Source organism: Camelus ferus, chromosome 6 (assembly GCF_009834535.1).
Source record: "Camelus ferus isolate YT-003-E chromosome 6, BCGSAC_Cfer_1.0, whole genome shotgun sequence".
In the NCBI taxonomy this organism is placed as follows: domain Eukaryota; kingdom Metazoa; phylum Chordata; class Mammalia; order Artiodactyla; family Camelidae; genus Camelus; species Camelus ferus.
Window position 1 is genome coordinate 38,004,531 of NC_045701.1, and position 15,424 is coordinate 38,019,954.

Genomic DNA, 15,424 nt, shown 5'->3' on the forward strand with positions numbered 1-15,424 from the left:
TTACTATAACTTTACTCATACAGCTAATTCAGCAATTATGTACCAGTATATTTACATAATAAAAGCCTAAAGCAACAATCAGATAATTTCAGCAGTAAATGTAAGTTAAAGCTCACTTTGGGGAGACTACCAAACATGGTTAGAAGATTAACACTTCTCTGGTTAAGGGAGATGATCACAGAATAGTTTTCAAACAATTTCTGCAACTTATTTAATGATTACTATACCAATTCAGCAATGCTGATAAACTCAAGTCAGAGCAAAGATTTTAATATAATAATAAAACTGTAATTTAAAGAGTACAGCATGATAGTAAAACACATCATGGATCCGAGAGCTTTAGATATTGGAAAGCTTTGTGAAGTCTGAGACCTTCTAAAAGAGCGATAAAGCACTTTGGAAACTACACACTTTTAAAGTGTAAGATATGATCCTTACTGTTTTTGTAGGCTGTTTGAATTTAAATGCGTATTTGTGTTACTCACATAATTTTAAAATGAAGGGATATACTTAAAACAAATCTTACTGGCTAAGAAATCCTTTTATTGAGCTCTAAAATGCAGAAGGTGTACAAAAACCCTTTAACCTGAAGCACACTCATCTATGAGAAATTTTATTAAATGAGATTTGGGGGTGGGGGAAGGAAGGCACATATGATAAATGACCTCAGGACTCAATCCAATTTCAATTGATTACTGTGAAAAAATTCATTCTAAACCAATGGCTCTCAAACTTCAATACACATTAACTCAGGGATTGTAGAAACATAAGTAACAGATGGCCAGGCTCTACTCCCAGATTTCTGGATTAGCAGATCTGGGATAGGGCCCAATTATTTGCATTTCTAACAAGTTCCCAGCTGAGATGGATGTTGCTGGGCAAGGAGGGGCCTACATTTGAGAACCATTACTCTAAACCAGTAACTTCACTGGCTAGAATGGTAATAACTGTTACTAACTGTTACTACTACTATCACTTGTAGCAGGTTTAAGGCATCAGATATTAACTTTTAAATTTCGTTTTAAAAACTCATGTTTATACAAAAGATTTAAGATTAAAACAATCGTTTGGCTGGAGATAATACAGATAAAAAGAGTTACCTGGAGTCAACTCTTCTCTGCTATCCTTAACAAGCATAACAGCGTGTTCTGAAACTTCAGCTGCTTCTCTCTGAACAAGCTGACGTAAACAAGCCAGTACTGCTCGTCTCAGTAACAAATAGGGACTGCAAAGATTCACCTGAAAAATACCATTTTGGAAATGAAAGAGCTGACATTCTTGGTGGCATTCACCAAATCTAACAGATATTCACTGGACCCTTCCTGATTCCATCCGCCCATTATTGGGCTGGTCACAATTTATTAAATACACAGAAACTTCTTCAATTATCCTAGCACATATTTTGTATTATATAACTTAGAAATAGCTTAAGGAGTAATACATATACTTGATTATGCAATATCCATAAACAAATCCAAGCAAAAGCCTCTTGACAGTGTTAGAAGACACAAAATTTGTATGAGTAAAATAGTTTTGAGAGACAAAAGAGATACAATTGAGAAAGAATTTACTTGCAGCTTATATATTTGTGCTCATGCAACAAATATAATGTTTTATGAATCTCGAAGTAGAAATTTATATAAATCCATATAAGCACTATAGTTTACTAGTCAAAATGGAGGCTCTGGGATCAAACTGTCTCAGTTTGAGTTCCAGATTCATGACTTACTAGCTGTGTGACCTTGGGCAAGTTATTTAACCTCTCTGTGCCTTAGTTTCCTCATTTGTTATATGGAGATAACACTACCTCCATCTCACAGGGCTGTTGTGAAGTCAACACAGAGAAACATGCAAAAGTGCTTAGTATAGTACCTGGCAAATAGTAAGCACTCAATAAATGTTAGTTATTGTTAATGCAGCCTGTATCAGTAGTGGTGTATTCAGATGCCATACACAGTAAGTAAACACATTTTCAAATAAAGGCAGAAAGAGTTTTACTCAGAAAACATATTCACCAAAAATGCTCTCTGGGGACAAATATTATAGATAGCAAATTTTATTTATGTATATCTACTTTTATATGGATATCCATATATGTACATAGGCATGTAAATATCTTCTAGGTATAGAATATTTCTGCTCATAATGACAGACTCAATACATAGTCTTTTTACTTATAAGTATTTAAACACTGTAAATCTCAACAGGTTGTGTCTACCTACAGTAAATGATGATTGGTATACCTTAAATGAGCAATTAAAACAAGTCAAAGGTTTCTGGATACAAATCCTTACACAGTCATTTCATAAGTAAAATAAAGCCTAGAGATTCTGAAATTTATTTTGTTCTAACTATGAAAATAAAGACCAGTTTGGTGTGGTTTGTGACAATAAATATGTGTCTCATAGTAGTGATTTTCCAAGCAAAATTTGAGAAGTAATGGCTTAATTCTCACAAGTGCTCTAGATCTATTTGGGATCTATGATTTATGTGGGAAAAATAGGACTGAAGTCGTGAGTTTGTTGAAATGAGCAGAGGAAAAATTCTGAGGAAATGAGTAGGCAGTGGCAGCTGATTTTTGATATAGAAGATACATACAAAGTGAGCTAAATCCTTAATTTTATCAGAAGCTAAGAGACAAAAAGTTTGTGAATATATCATCAGTGAAACATGGATGAGAACTGCTTTACAAATACGTGCTCTTAAACTCTCAAGCCATATCATGAACTCAAAAGTGGGAAGAGAGGAATGCCATTCACAAAGTCTCAAAGTCTTGTCAGCCTAGTCATGTTTAAGATTTATGCTGTTAGAAACTAGTACACAGGATAACAAAGAAGTTAAAATGTAAAAAGATTAACTTTAATCATGCCCACGATTATGACTATATTTAACAACAGTAACCAAAAAAGCACTCTACAAGGCAATTTTAAAGAACAGTTAATGAATCTACTAGTTATTTTAACTGGAGTTTTACAAGCATATAATACAAGGCAGGTGAAGCATTTATTCAGGCTGGTCAAACAATCTTTCAGAAAAAGCATGCTCAAAAGTACTCTTTACTTGTGTGGTAGAAAAAAATACTGAAGGCTGTCACACAAAGCAAAACAGGATGCTTAATATCTCCATGTCATTCTCCAGCATTTATATTGGGAAGAGGAATAGAGTGGATGAAGGCGGACAAACCAAGCAGGCAAAATACAGAAATTAAATCAAATTATAATTACAATTCCTTTCTGAAATGAACATATTAAATCAAAATGATGCAAAATTTAGTGCAAGGAGTGAGTGCACCAGCTGGAGAAGGTTAGGGAGGATTTGTTTACATTGGTATTAAATAAACACCATGTAACATGCTACACACACTAGACTTTGCATTAATGGTTAGCTTAAACAAAGAGATGCAGAGGAAAACAAGAATGTCTACAACCAAAAAAAACAACACAAAGAAACAGCACTGCAAACCTCAAAAAAAGTTAGGAATCAAGGGTCAGGGACCTACCAACACAGAATTATCCAACAAGATCTCCTGCACAAAAACAAATGACAGACCAGTCATGACAAAACCAAAAGATAAGTACTAGGATGACTTTGACAACAGTCAGCTAAGCATTAAAATATAAATGTTGATAGAGCTATCATTCATATTAGCCTAGCTTCAGCTTTAAAAATATGACATATATACTTCATTTTGCAACTTAAAATGAGTTGAGCTAAGATACTAGAAACAATCAACTCAAGATATAGAGATACAAAATATACAATAATTTCAAAATGCACATTTGAGTAATAAGGTTTTCCTTTGGAATCTCTCACTAAGCCTCAGTAACAAAACCAGATCAAGCAGACACGAGTGTGGGAAGAGTGATGTGGATCACACTCATAGGAACAGGTGTCCAGCAAGGGACAAAGTTAACGGTTTACCTCATCACAAGTTAATTATAGATTTTTTACTTTTAGAAGCCAAGTTTTAAAACTGAGAGTAGTCAGAATTGCTAGTGCAGCTAAGGCCAGTTCAGAATGGAAGTTAAACAACACGCAGTCAGAAGAAAACCCTTTACAGTAAGATTCTTTCCTAATGATGAAATGTATTCTGAATATTCAGGGAGTTTCAATTAATATGAAAATACTTCATGTTAAATAATTAAATTCTATGGAGAAAATAAAACCTGATCATAAAGTTGTTAATAGGAAAGCAAAAGCAATTTCCTTACTATAGGGAATATTCTAAAATATAATTAATCCAACCTAATAAATTTAGAATAAAAGCTTTACTAACCAAAATATTAAGACACAAAATTAAGACACTATATAGTTTTAGCAATTTCTGAATATAATTTCTGTATAGGAAAGAAACATTTTACAGCTTAATTATTATGAGTAACATGAATAAGATTTGTAACTGTTACTTCTGACTTTCTCAGTTGCTCTGAATGTACCTAAAAGAAAAATCTGAGAAATTTCTTTATATGTAACCTTTCTCAGGGAAAAGAAAAAAGTAACAAATTTGATCAGATCTAATTCAGGATGAATTATTACTCTTACTCTTTATTTCTCAATAAACTTTACTTGATAAATGAATTCATGCATCAGTTAAAGAGGAAATTTTGAAAGGCTACTAACAGAAAATTTCTACTATGATTCAAGAAGGAAAAATGGCAGGGTTATATTTAAATGGAGAGTAGAAAGCTAGATCAATTTCAAAGAGGTGGATTTTTTTCAATTATTGGTTTTGGCAATGGTTTGGCAATATAAAGAGCAATTTTCCCAGGGAAAAGTCATTGATAAAGTTCTTTTCCAGTAAGTGCTCTTTTCTCTAATGCATGTTTAACCCAGACTGGAATCAAAGTTTCTGTCAGAAAAGTTAGTCACATTCTCTCTTAAAGAGTCTTACATAGCTATGATTATGAAAATCAGTATAAAGATTAATATAATTCTATGTTTAACTTATATGTTAAAGAAAATAAAGACAATTACTATTTACTGAGTGGTTATTAAGTGCTGGGAACAGGGGCCTTTACAGGCGACATCCTGTGTAATCCATGTGTTTCACTAACAAGACAGCTGAGCCTGGAGGAGGGTATGGGAGGTTCCTAAGGCCACAGAGCTAGGAGGGGGCAGAGCTGAGATAAGAGTTATTCAAAACTACAAAGTCAGTATTGGGGGGGAGGGTACAGCTCAGTGATAAGAGTGTATGCCTAGCATGCACGAGGTCCTGGGTTCAATCCCCAAACCCTCCATTACATAAATAAATAAATAAACAAACCTAATTTCCCCCTCCCCCAAAAAAACAAAGTCAGTATGAAATAACGGAATGAAGACTGCACAAGGAGTTCAGAAATCGGGACTCTAGATTCAGAGCTACTACTACCTAGATATGTCACTCTGGGCAAACTATTTCACTTTTCAGTCTGTAGTTTATCTTTTTATTGAGGAGACTGATTTTAATGATGTCTGAGGTTCTTCTAAGGCCTAAAATGCCGCATATTTTGTCTTAAGCTTGAAAATGAAAGGTCTGTCTAAAGTAATAATTCTCAACTGTCTCCTTACCAAAGGGAGTGTGCTGTGAACATTGTAGGGGCAGAAAAAGTTGAAAAGCAACAGTGTCAAGTTTTAACTCCAAATGTAACTCAACTTTTTCAGTCCAGATAAAAACTGGTGATGCTTAAGGTAAACCTTAAAACCTCTGACGATTATGAACCACCTCACCAGAACTTTTTGTTGACTGCCTCCACTTTTCTACATTCATTAGACATACTATGAGAACCCAGACATTGATGCATATTTTTCTAGAATATTAAGCAAAAATGTTATTTGCTGATCTGGGATGAAAATAACTTAATATGTAATAAACTTGGAATAGAGAAAGAAGGGAAAAAAAGACATTACCACGTATGTTTTCCCACGTCCTACAGCATTTATACAATGCCTGGGACATTAGTACTCCATATGTGTTTACTGATTAATGAATAAACATGCCAAATATTAAGTTCAACATTAGTGGGAGATAAATAAATCAATATACGAGAGGTTTAAGATGTTGCCTCCACACCGCAAAATGACTAGAACTGAGGGAAAATAGCTATTGTACACAATCTAGAGAATAATTAAAATAAATCTAAGTTTCCAATAAAAGAAACTAAGGACTCATTTATAATTTTATACTCACACAGAGGCAGCTGACCAGGCTAGACAAGTTGACATGTCGTGGAGCAAACATATGAAGCTGCTGAAGGCAAGAGATGGCCTGAGCTTGGACAAGGCAGTCTGGGTTATCCTGCATCACCGCACAACCCAACAGACAGGAAGTCCTTAAGGTAGAAACTGAAGTACTGTTACCTAAAATCAAAGGAGAAAGCTCTTAATAATTGGCCTGTAAAATCATGACTCTTCAAACATACATTATTGGGCTTAAAAATCTTTTTTTCCCCAGTTTTAAACTTAAGGATCTGTGAAGTAAACTTCTTCTACAATAGTCAGGATAATCCAGGTGATAGATTTTAAGACTATTATTCTTAGTCTGAAAGGTTTATGGCAACACAGATCATTAGGGAAAGAACCCAAGACTATCTGCAGGTTATACCAAGTTTCCATGAAAAGTAGAATTAGAAATTTCTAATAAACTTCACCCTGCTTATCTTAGCTGGGAGTTGCTTTCATATATTAAAATCATATTCTTTGCATTGGAACAGATCAGACTGAGTTTCTAGACTTAGTCATTTATATCTTAAAAGAGTTAAGAGTTCTTTGAACTATTCCAGCTCATATCTGTCATTTTAATTAAGGGAAGCATTTTTAGGACATATCTATTCTTTCTAAATATGATACTCCTTGTCTTTTCAAGGTAAGAGAAATCAGACTGATTGGCATTTATTTTTAACAAAGTGTGCCAATCACAAGGGCTTTTAAACTTTTTTTTTATTTGACAGAGAAGGAAACTAAAGCTCCAGAGACATAAGGATTTTTCCAAAGTCACCCAACTGAGCAGTGATGAAGCTTAGATTAAATTTCCTAGTTTCTATGTTTTTTTCTATTATGTCATCATCCAGGAGTCAAAGTCTTCACAAGACTGTTCTTAACATTTTGCCCATATATTTGAAAAAAACATTCTGCTAAACTTCACTTTACTGAGAAGTATTTGAGTCAATAATAGGAAATGAATTCATTTTTATGTGTATATTTTTACATAAAACATCACAAAAGCAGTTATGCATACCTTGTAGCTCCGGACCCAAGGCAGTAATAAGGGCATTCAAACAGCGACCAAGACTTTGGTGAACTTCAGCATGAGTAGGAGGCACATTTAACAACAACATTATGATAAGAGAAAGGGTTGGTTCCACATGTGTATGATAGAGTGGGCCAGCAGAATCAATTATCAATGATAGAGAATGCAGTGCCCAGGTCTGTGAAGATAGAAAAAAACAATTTAAAATGTTACAGCAGCATTAAGAAACATAAAACACAATGAATTGTTCTTTTGTTGAAGCAAGTGATAAAGTAACAGCAAAGGAAAGTATTTGTGTGCTATTACTAACTTGGAGAGAGAAATGGAGAACTTCGGGATTTTAAGAAAATTCTTCTCTTTAAATATCCAGTAAAAAAACCTGAGAGGCAACTGCCTAATTTAGAATAGCAATTTAGATATATCTCAGCTACGAAGAATTCCAAGTCAGTGTCTGATTCTTTAGCTAATAGCTTGAACTAAATCTAGTTTGTTGAAAACTGTTTATTGTTTAATCTATATAGAGAATAAAATGTCAAGTTTTTTATAAGATTCAATAGCATCTACAACCACATGGAATAATTACAATCTCTTGAACACAGTGTTGAAGACAGCCAGACATACAGAAGTATATAGCATGTGAATTCACTGATATAAAGTATAAAGGCAGGCAAAACTAAGATATGCAGCTGGAAATTAGGATAGTGGTTATCCTTGGTGGGACGGGTAGAAACTAGAAGAGAATGTAAAGAGAGCCGTTCGGGGCACTGATAATGTTGTTTCTTGATCTAAGTGCTGGTTGCATGGTGTATTCAGTTTATATACTTTATTCACAGAGATGCACACTTCAGACAGGTGCCCTTTTATAAATATATAGAAGTAAATATATTTGTAAAATAAATATAAATACTTTATAAGTAAATACATATTTATATATTAAACAAACAAAATGCTTTGAGCCAAATCTGGCCTACCATCTAATTTCAGAAATAAAGTTTTATTGAAACACAGTCATGCTCACTTGTTTACATATTATTTATGACTGCTTTCCTGCTACAGTGGCAGAACTGAGGAGCTGACAGAGACTGTATGACATATAAAGCCTAAATAATTTACTATATGGCCCTTTATAAAATAAGTTTGGCAATTCTGATTTAATGTAAGACTAGCCATACACTGATAAGCACTCAGGTTGGATGATGGGTGTACTAGGTTCTCTACAGCATACATTCCACATTTGTGTATGCTTGGACTTTCTATAACAAGGAGAATATAAAAAGTCCTCCTTTTAGTAAATCAACTAAGAAAGTTTTACCTCTCTTATCAACGGATATGTAAGGAAAGTTTACAGTATTTTAAATGATACAAAAATGAACTCCCATTAGGTGAGAGACAGCAGCCATCAAGAAGAGACCAATCTGATGACACTGGACACTACGGAAAGAACAATTTAATCAACAAGAAAGGTATTCAATATAAAAGTCTGTGTGATCACAACTGATTTCTTGAAGGGGAGGAGGAGAAATATAATAAACAGAAGCAAAAAGTACTGTATTAAAACAACAATGAAAGCATGGAACACCTTATAAATCAACTTAGTCAAGTACTAGATGATGTTTAAAAACTATTAGTAATACAGTAATTCAAAGAATGGAAGCTAACTGTGAACTAGGGATACTGAAGCTTGACAAGAAGGTGGTTAAACTGGATCTCAGAATACCAGAAAATCTGGATTATCAGACAGGAACAGAAAGGGAGTGGGGCAATAGGAAAAATATAAGTGCAGATATGAGAATGACATGTGTGGGAGTAAAGTGGATAGACCATCTTAGAAGGCCATTACTTTGGGGTAATAACAGAGAAAGTTTCTGGGTCCGCTGATGGGACTTGAATGAGAAGTTGACTTAAAAAGCAACAAGCAGTTTCCTCAGCTTTTCATTTGGGAAGAGGCAAGATGAAAATCTTTAAGGAAAACATTTTTGGCTTCATATATAGGGAGAGTTGAAAAGAAAAAAATCTAGAAATAAAGTGGCCAGTTAGGAAGCCACTACAGTCATTAGGACACGGAAGGTGGACAGAGATTTAATAAGGGTATATTAAAAGAGCAGGAAGAGTAATAATCATTCAAGATTTAATCAGGAGAATGATGATTTTTTAAAAAACTGAAGTACAGTTGATGAACAACATTATATAAGTTACAGATGTACAATGTAGTGATTCACAATTTTTAAAGGTTTTACTCCATTTTATAGTTATTACAGAATATTGGCTATATTCCCTAAATTGAACAACATATACTTGTAGCTTATTTTATACATAAGTTTGTACTCTTAATAGGAGAATGATGATTTTGACAGAAATGGGTAAAATATGTATAATAATATGGTAAAGTGGTTGAAAACATAGGTTTAGAGTCCATGACTTATGTTCCTCACCTGATCCAATGATATATTAGTTTTTTTTTTGCAGTTAGCAAGTTACTTAGCTTCTGTAAGCCTCAGTTTTCTTTCTGTATAGTGGGAATATACACTACAGATTACTGTGAGGATTAAATATGTAATTATGTTTAGAAGACTGTAATACAATGCCTGGTACATTAAGCTCTCCAAAATTCTAAATGTTATTATTAAGATGGAAGGAAGATCCATTTTCAAAAAATGATACTAAGTTTGACATTAGACACTGAGTACTAGACGATGTTAAAAAAAACTATTTGTAATATGGTAAGTCAAAGAATGGAAACTAACCATGGATTAGGGATGCTGAAGTTGGTAAGAAGGTAGTTAAATCGGATCTAAGAATACTAGAAAATTTGGATTATCAGATAGGAATAAAAAAGGGACAAGAGCAATAGGAAAATTATGAAGTAAAGATAGTGAGATTTGAATGTTAAATATCTACCAAGGTTAACAATGGCTTTGATTTTATTAAGGAGGGAGAATTATTCACAAATTAGTAACAGTCAATCAAAACATAATCTGCATTATCTACAAATCATGAACCTCAAGGAAGGGGTACTTACCTGCACATCAGGAGAAGTGCTGTCCTGGGACAAAGTATAAAGGATTCCAACACAAGAATTCAAATGCTGAGAAGAACTTATTCCTCCTAAATACCTATATAGGGATGCCAAGGCCAATGAATGTCCTGTTCTGGTGACTGCATCCCTTGCTGATTTCAGCCTGTGATTACAGAAATAAAAATAAATGATAATCACTGAAACAAAATCAATGCATGTACACCATCAGGCAAATTTTCTGTATGAACAGTTGCAAAATTCAGAAACATATTTACTGTTAACTGATAAAAAATATTAGGAAATAACATGAAAGATACCTTGAAAAGAAAAACATTTTAAATAAAAATGTCTTTATATTATTAATCATTATTTAAATATAAAAAATTTCAACATCTCTCAGAGATATATACACACTGAATTTATATGGCAGGAATTATTATTACTCTATCACTGAGTTACACTGAAAAACTCTCGTTGCTGAAATATTCTAATTTCATATAAAGAGAGTTCCAACTCAAGAACATTGATCCAAAAATTAAATACCGTAAGAGAACTTATTATTTATTAGGAGTTCCCTTATGCATTATATACTAATTCAAGCACTTTACATTTTGTCCTTTAGTCCTCCCAATAATTTGAGATTCATGCTATTATCAGTTCCTTTTTACAGATGAGGAAACCAAAATGACTTAGTCATTTTAGCCAAAGTAACTCTTATAAAGCAAACTATTAAATCAGAGTGCTGGGATTTGAACCAAGTCAATATTCTGACTCTAGACTTTGAGCTGATAACCAATTCAAGACACACATATTTAGCAGACTAGAAGGTCAAAATGTCACCTTCATTACTACCACCGCTAGTAATAAGCTCTACAAATGTGTAACTAACGTAACCATGAACTTTATTTGTGGTTGTTTTATACCATGTTTTCATACTATTTTCATATGTATTATCTCATTTACCTCAACATTCTGAGTAGGCAGGCAATATTAATAACTTTCTGCTTGAAATAGAGGAAAGCTGGTTGAGAGGATTAAGTAAGCTGCTCATGGTTCCAACGCTGGTCGAGATGAAAAAACACTTTGTCTCCTGCTCTGCAGCCTACAGCCTTTACTTTTTCCAGTAGATTGTTCTTACTGCCTATCATCTGTATTTTACATGAGAAAACTCCATGAGCTTCTTACTCCCTGAGTCCACTGCTGGCCTGTTACATCACTCACCTAGATAGTGATCTTTCTTATAAAAAATGAAAGCCAAAGTACTAGTAATAGTTTTATGTTCCAAGACAACCAGGCTGAGGGTGGGGGCTGGGGGTGGTTCTTTATTTTAAAGAATCCACATTTCTCAATTACTTAAAGTTAATGATCAGAATTAAGTTTCACTAGTTCTAACAAACCAACAAGCTATAGCCAGTTTTGACACATAGTCCATGAGTATTAAACACGCAATTCACTTACTTGTCAAAGCTAACTTGAGCTAACGCAGCCGTAAAAGCTCCATCATCAACCACTTGGGCTAATCTAGCCCATGCCTCTGCAGCTGCACACCTCAAGAGGGGGCTGGGGCCTTCTAAAGCTCCCATCACTAATGCTAGGGCAGGTCTTCTTATTTCTTCTGGACCCAAATTTCCTTTCGAGCCAGCCACATACTGAAATATGTAGAAAGAATCCAAAGTTACAATTGTAGTAAATTCTCTTACCCAGTTTGGAATGTATATTCTGGTTAACACTTGGCGATTACTACTTAAAAAAAAAAAAATCAGAACTCAAAAACCCACTGAACACAAACATAATTTGATTTTCTCAAAGTACTTTAGAACTGTAAAACTCCAGGCAAAGAGTATAGTGATCAATTATCACTGTAGTATATATACGTGTATGTTCAGAAGATTAATAGGAATTTCCATAAACAAAATGACCAGTGAAGCCTATTATTTTTTACTTAGAAACAATAAGCCATAAAAAAAAAAAAAAAAAGAAAAGAAAAAGAAACAATAAGCCAGATTTGGTCCACAGGCCGTAGTCTGCCAATCCCAGGTCTAGGATGTTAGGCTCTAAGCCAGGATTATAGGTTTGATTTCTGACTAACAAGTTTTACATGGAGAAAAAATAAAAGGTAGATTACAAATCCTGAAACATTAAGATAAATGGGGGAAAAACAAAAAAGTAAAAGCCCTTTAAAAGTATCTTCCTCCAACCTACTTAGTTGGCCATATATTAGGGAAAAAAACAACCAAACATCTAAATTTTTAAAACCTTAAATTACCTTCAAGAAACTAGAAACTGAAGAAACAACATGTAACTGAACTACTTGCTGGCGAGCTCCTTTTGTGTGCTTTACACTGTCCAAAAGCTGTTCCAATATAAGGCGCCTAAAAATCAGAAACAAGATTTAAAGGTAAAGTAAGGCAAAGGGCAGTACTGAGTATCTGCTGCTAATATGTTTTGTTGCATTTTGTTGGAACTCCTAAAATGGGATAAACTACTGCCAAACATACTGAAGCATTTTAGGAAACGAAAATATATCCCAACTAATACAAACATATCTTGATTATGTGTCATTCTGATAGTGGGAGAGAAGCATTATTTTGTGGGATTAACAAGCGTATCACTTAATAAAGATTTACCTGGGCAAATTCAGCTATTTCAGCAAGTATTTTCTAAACAAAGGATATTTTAAAAGTTACTTGTATCAACATTTTTGTTCTTAATAACAGGACTTACTGGATTCAAATATATTGCTTCATTTTAAAGGTAGCATTGAAAGTAGCACAGCCCTTTGAACCCCAACTATACTTTAAAAATGTACTTGGGATCATATTATATAAAACAGTTTTTACTCTTGTTTTTCTCATTCAACAATACCTCTTCAGCACTTTTCAACTCATTTTTACTTTCAGATAATTTTCATGAAGCCAAATTTTACTATACACGTACTATAATGCATTCAACCATTCTCCTACCAGTAGAGAGTAATTTTCTAATTTTCACAATTGTAACTATGTACATATACATTACTTTTGGCCTGAGGTTGAATGTGTCCATTAGGTATTTACATAGCTTCAGTGAATTGTTTTTTTACGTCCTTACAGCACAAAGCTTTTAAATCCATACGTAACCATGGAATAAACCACCCCATTTTCCCCACCAATATCTCCAATGTTTAAAAACATTGTCTCCAAGCTCTGAACTTCCTTTTACCCCCTCCTCTCCCTTTAAATCAGGGAAACTGAAGTAATGCTTAAGATAACTTTTTTCGGTTGTGACTATATTGATGGCAGGCATAGGACCTTACAATTTATCTTCATCTCTCTAGTATCTGGGTTTGGTGTGTATTTGGCAGTCAAATGTGCTTGCTAAACAATCATAAGGGACAAATGCATCTGGTGAGTGAAAACAGCACGACTGGCTGAAGATGGCATAAGGTATTTATTCAACTCTAATGTACTTCCAGTAGTATCTCTGAGCCCTTAACTAAATCCCTACCACTCTGCTGAGGTCACAAGGTCTAATTACAGTCCTGCTCCAAATGACAATTCTGTTACCAAAGCAGAATAGATATCAAAACAGAATAAAATATCCAACTGTGGAAGAAGTTAAATTAGAAAAAATGGAAGGTATAAGGCGATGTGTGTATGAGTATGGGAAAGCAATATATAAAATCAATTCACAGACTATAATAAACATGGTGAATCACTAAGAACTTTGGGAAAATCAGAATAACTCTTAAGTACTTTATTTAAATATTTATTTCCTTATTTTAAGGTTAATTCTGTTCATCATAATGAATTTGAAAAACTCAGGCACAGGAAAGAAAAATAAAATTCACTCATAATCCCACCATCTAGAAAGAGCCACATCACTAACATTTTGGCATCTTTGTTCTAGTCTCACCCCCCAACCCCACTCCCACCCCAGGTATATGGATATCATTTTTAGAAAACTGGGGGATTATAGCGTATATACTTTGTTAATAACTCTTTTTTATTTCCTAAACATTAAACTCATCTTACTTACTATTGTACTGAAATAATTTTAAGTAGCTATTAGTATTAAACAGTCTGGCAATACTTCATTTAACCAATTTCCTAGTTCAGGACATTTAGGCCATTTCTAATTTTTATTATAAATAAATGTTACATAAAAACTTTTCTGGCTGTTTTTTCCAAGACCATATTTAAGTTATTTTGTTTCAAGAATATACTGATGCCCAAATTGCCAGAAAAACTAAGGACAACCATATGGTCAGGTTTATGGATTTAAAACCTAAAACATCATTATTAGATCATATCCTAATCACTTGTTATAATGGAACTATATCACACTGAAAGTACTAAAAATACTTCCATTGAGTTTGAGAATTTTGTTACTGTGTAATAAAATTTGACCTGTACTATTTTCTTGCCCACATTTATGGGCCAAAGACTATACAAATGAAATAAAAACATAGTTTTTATGAGAAATAGCAAAGATATAAAATTTGAAAATACTGATTTACCTTGTACCCTCAGAGAGGGTGTATAATGTGAAAATTTTTAGTACTGAGAACTGTAAATATGTTTTTCCTCTCTCTCCACCAACTCACAATCTACATTATTTTATAGCATTTATAGCAGTGGTTCTCAACCCCAGCTGCACACAAGAATCACCTAAGAAGTTTTAAAAACTTTGCCCAACACAGTATGCATACCATTTCTATTAAATCAGAATCTATGTTTTAAAAAGTTGTCCGAATGATTGCAATGTATAGTCATGGGTGGAACAACCTTCAGGTGAACTAAGCAATTCATTATTTGCAAAATATACCTAAAAGTAATCACGAACAATACATGCACAAGATCAGTAATAACTTATTTTCCATATAAAATACCTTGATTTTCTAGAACTTTCAACATTTTAGCGCTTTAAAATTACCAATGCAAAGTTATCTTATTCTGACATAACTGATTCAGTTTAATCTCTAAGTGCATAAATAAAATATGAAAAACTTATTTCCAATCTTAAGGCAATCTCATGTTATAGAAGACTTTCTTTTAAACTGCTTAAACATGAAGCTAACCACAATAATAATGAAATGCTTTCAAGTATTAACTTGTTAAATATACATACTTTGATTAAGACCTTTCTTCTCTAGAAATGCAAGTCTATGGCCCAAAGAAGAAGGGTCTGCCATTTTAAACAAC

The 15,424-nt window shown here is 33.6% G+C and overlaps 1 protein-coding gene across 6 annotated transcripts in view; it reads right to left on the minus strand.

Moving 5' to 3' along the window:
- The window catches only part of HEATR5A (HEAT repeat containing 5A), an 87,743-nt gene that overhangs the window by 25,360 nt on the left and 46,959 nt on the right, over positions 1-15,424 (minus strand). For 4 of the 6 annotated variants that reach the window (XM_032481833.1, XM_032481835.1, XM_032481831.1 and 1 more), the window contains exons 18-24: positions 12,508-12,613; positions 11,700-11,890; positions 10,245-10,404; positions 7,214-7,403; positions 6,167-6,336; positions 3,500-3,526; positions 1,101-1,239 (exon numbers count right to left, since the gene is read on the minus strand). In XM_032481833.1, coding sequence (XP_032337724.1) covers positions 1,101-1,239; positions 3,500-3,526; positions 6,167-6,336; positions 7,214-7,403; positions 10,245-10,404; positions 11,700-11,890; positions 12,508-12,613 — 983 coding nt within the window. The remainder of the gene's footprint in view (positions 1-1,100; positions 1,240-3,499; positions 3,527-6,166; positions 6,337-7,213; positions 7,404-10,244; positions 10,405-11,699; positions 11,891-12,507; positions 12,614-15,424) is intronic. The other 2 variants (XM_032481837.1, XM_032481836.1) reach the window with 1 other exon arrangement.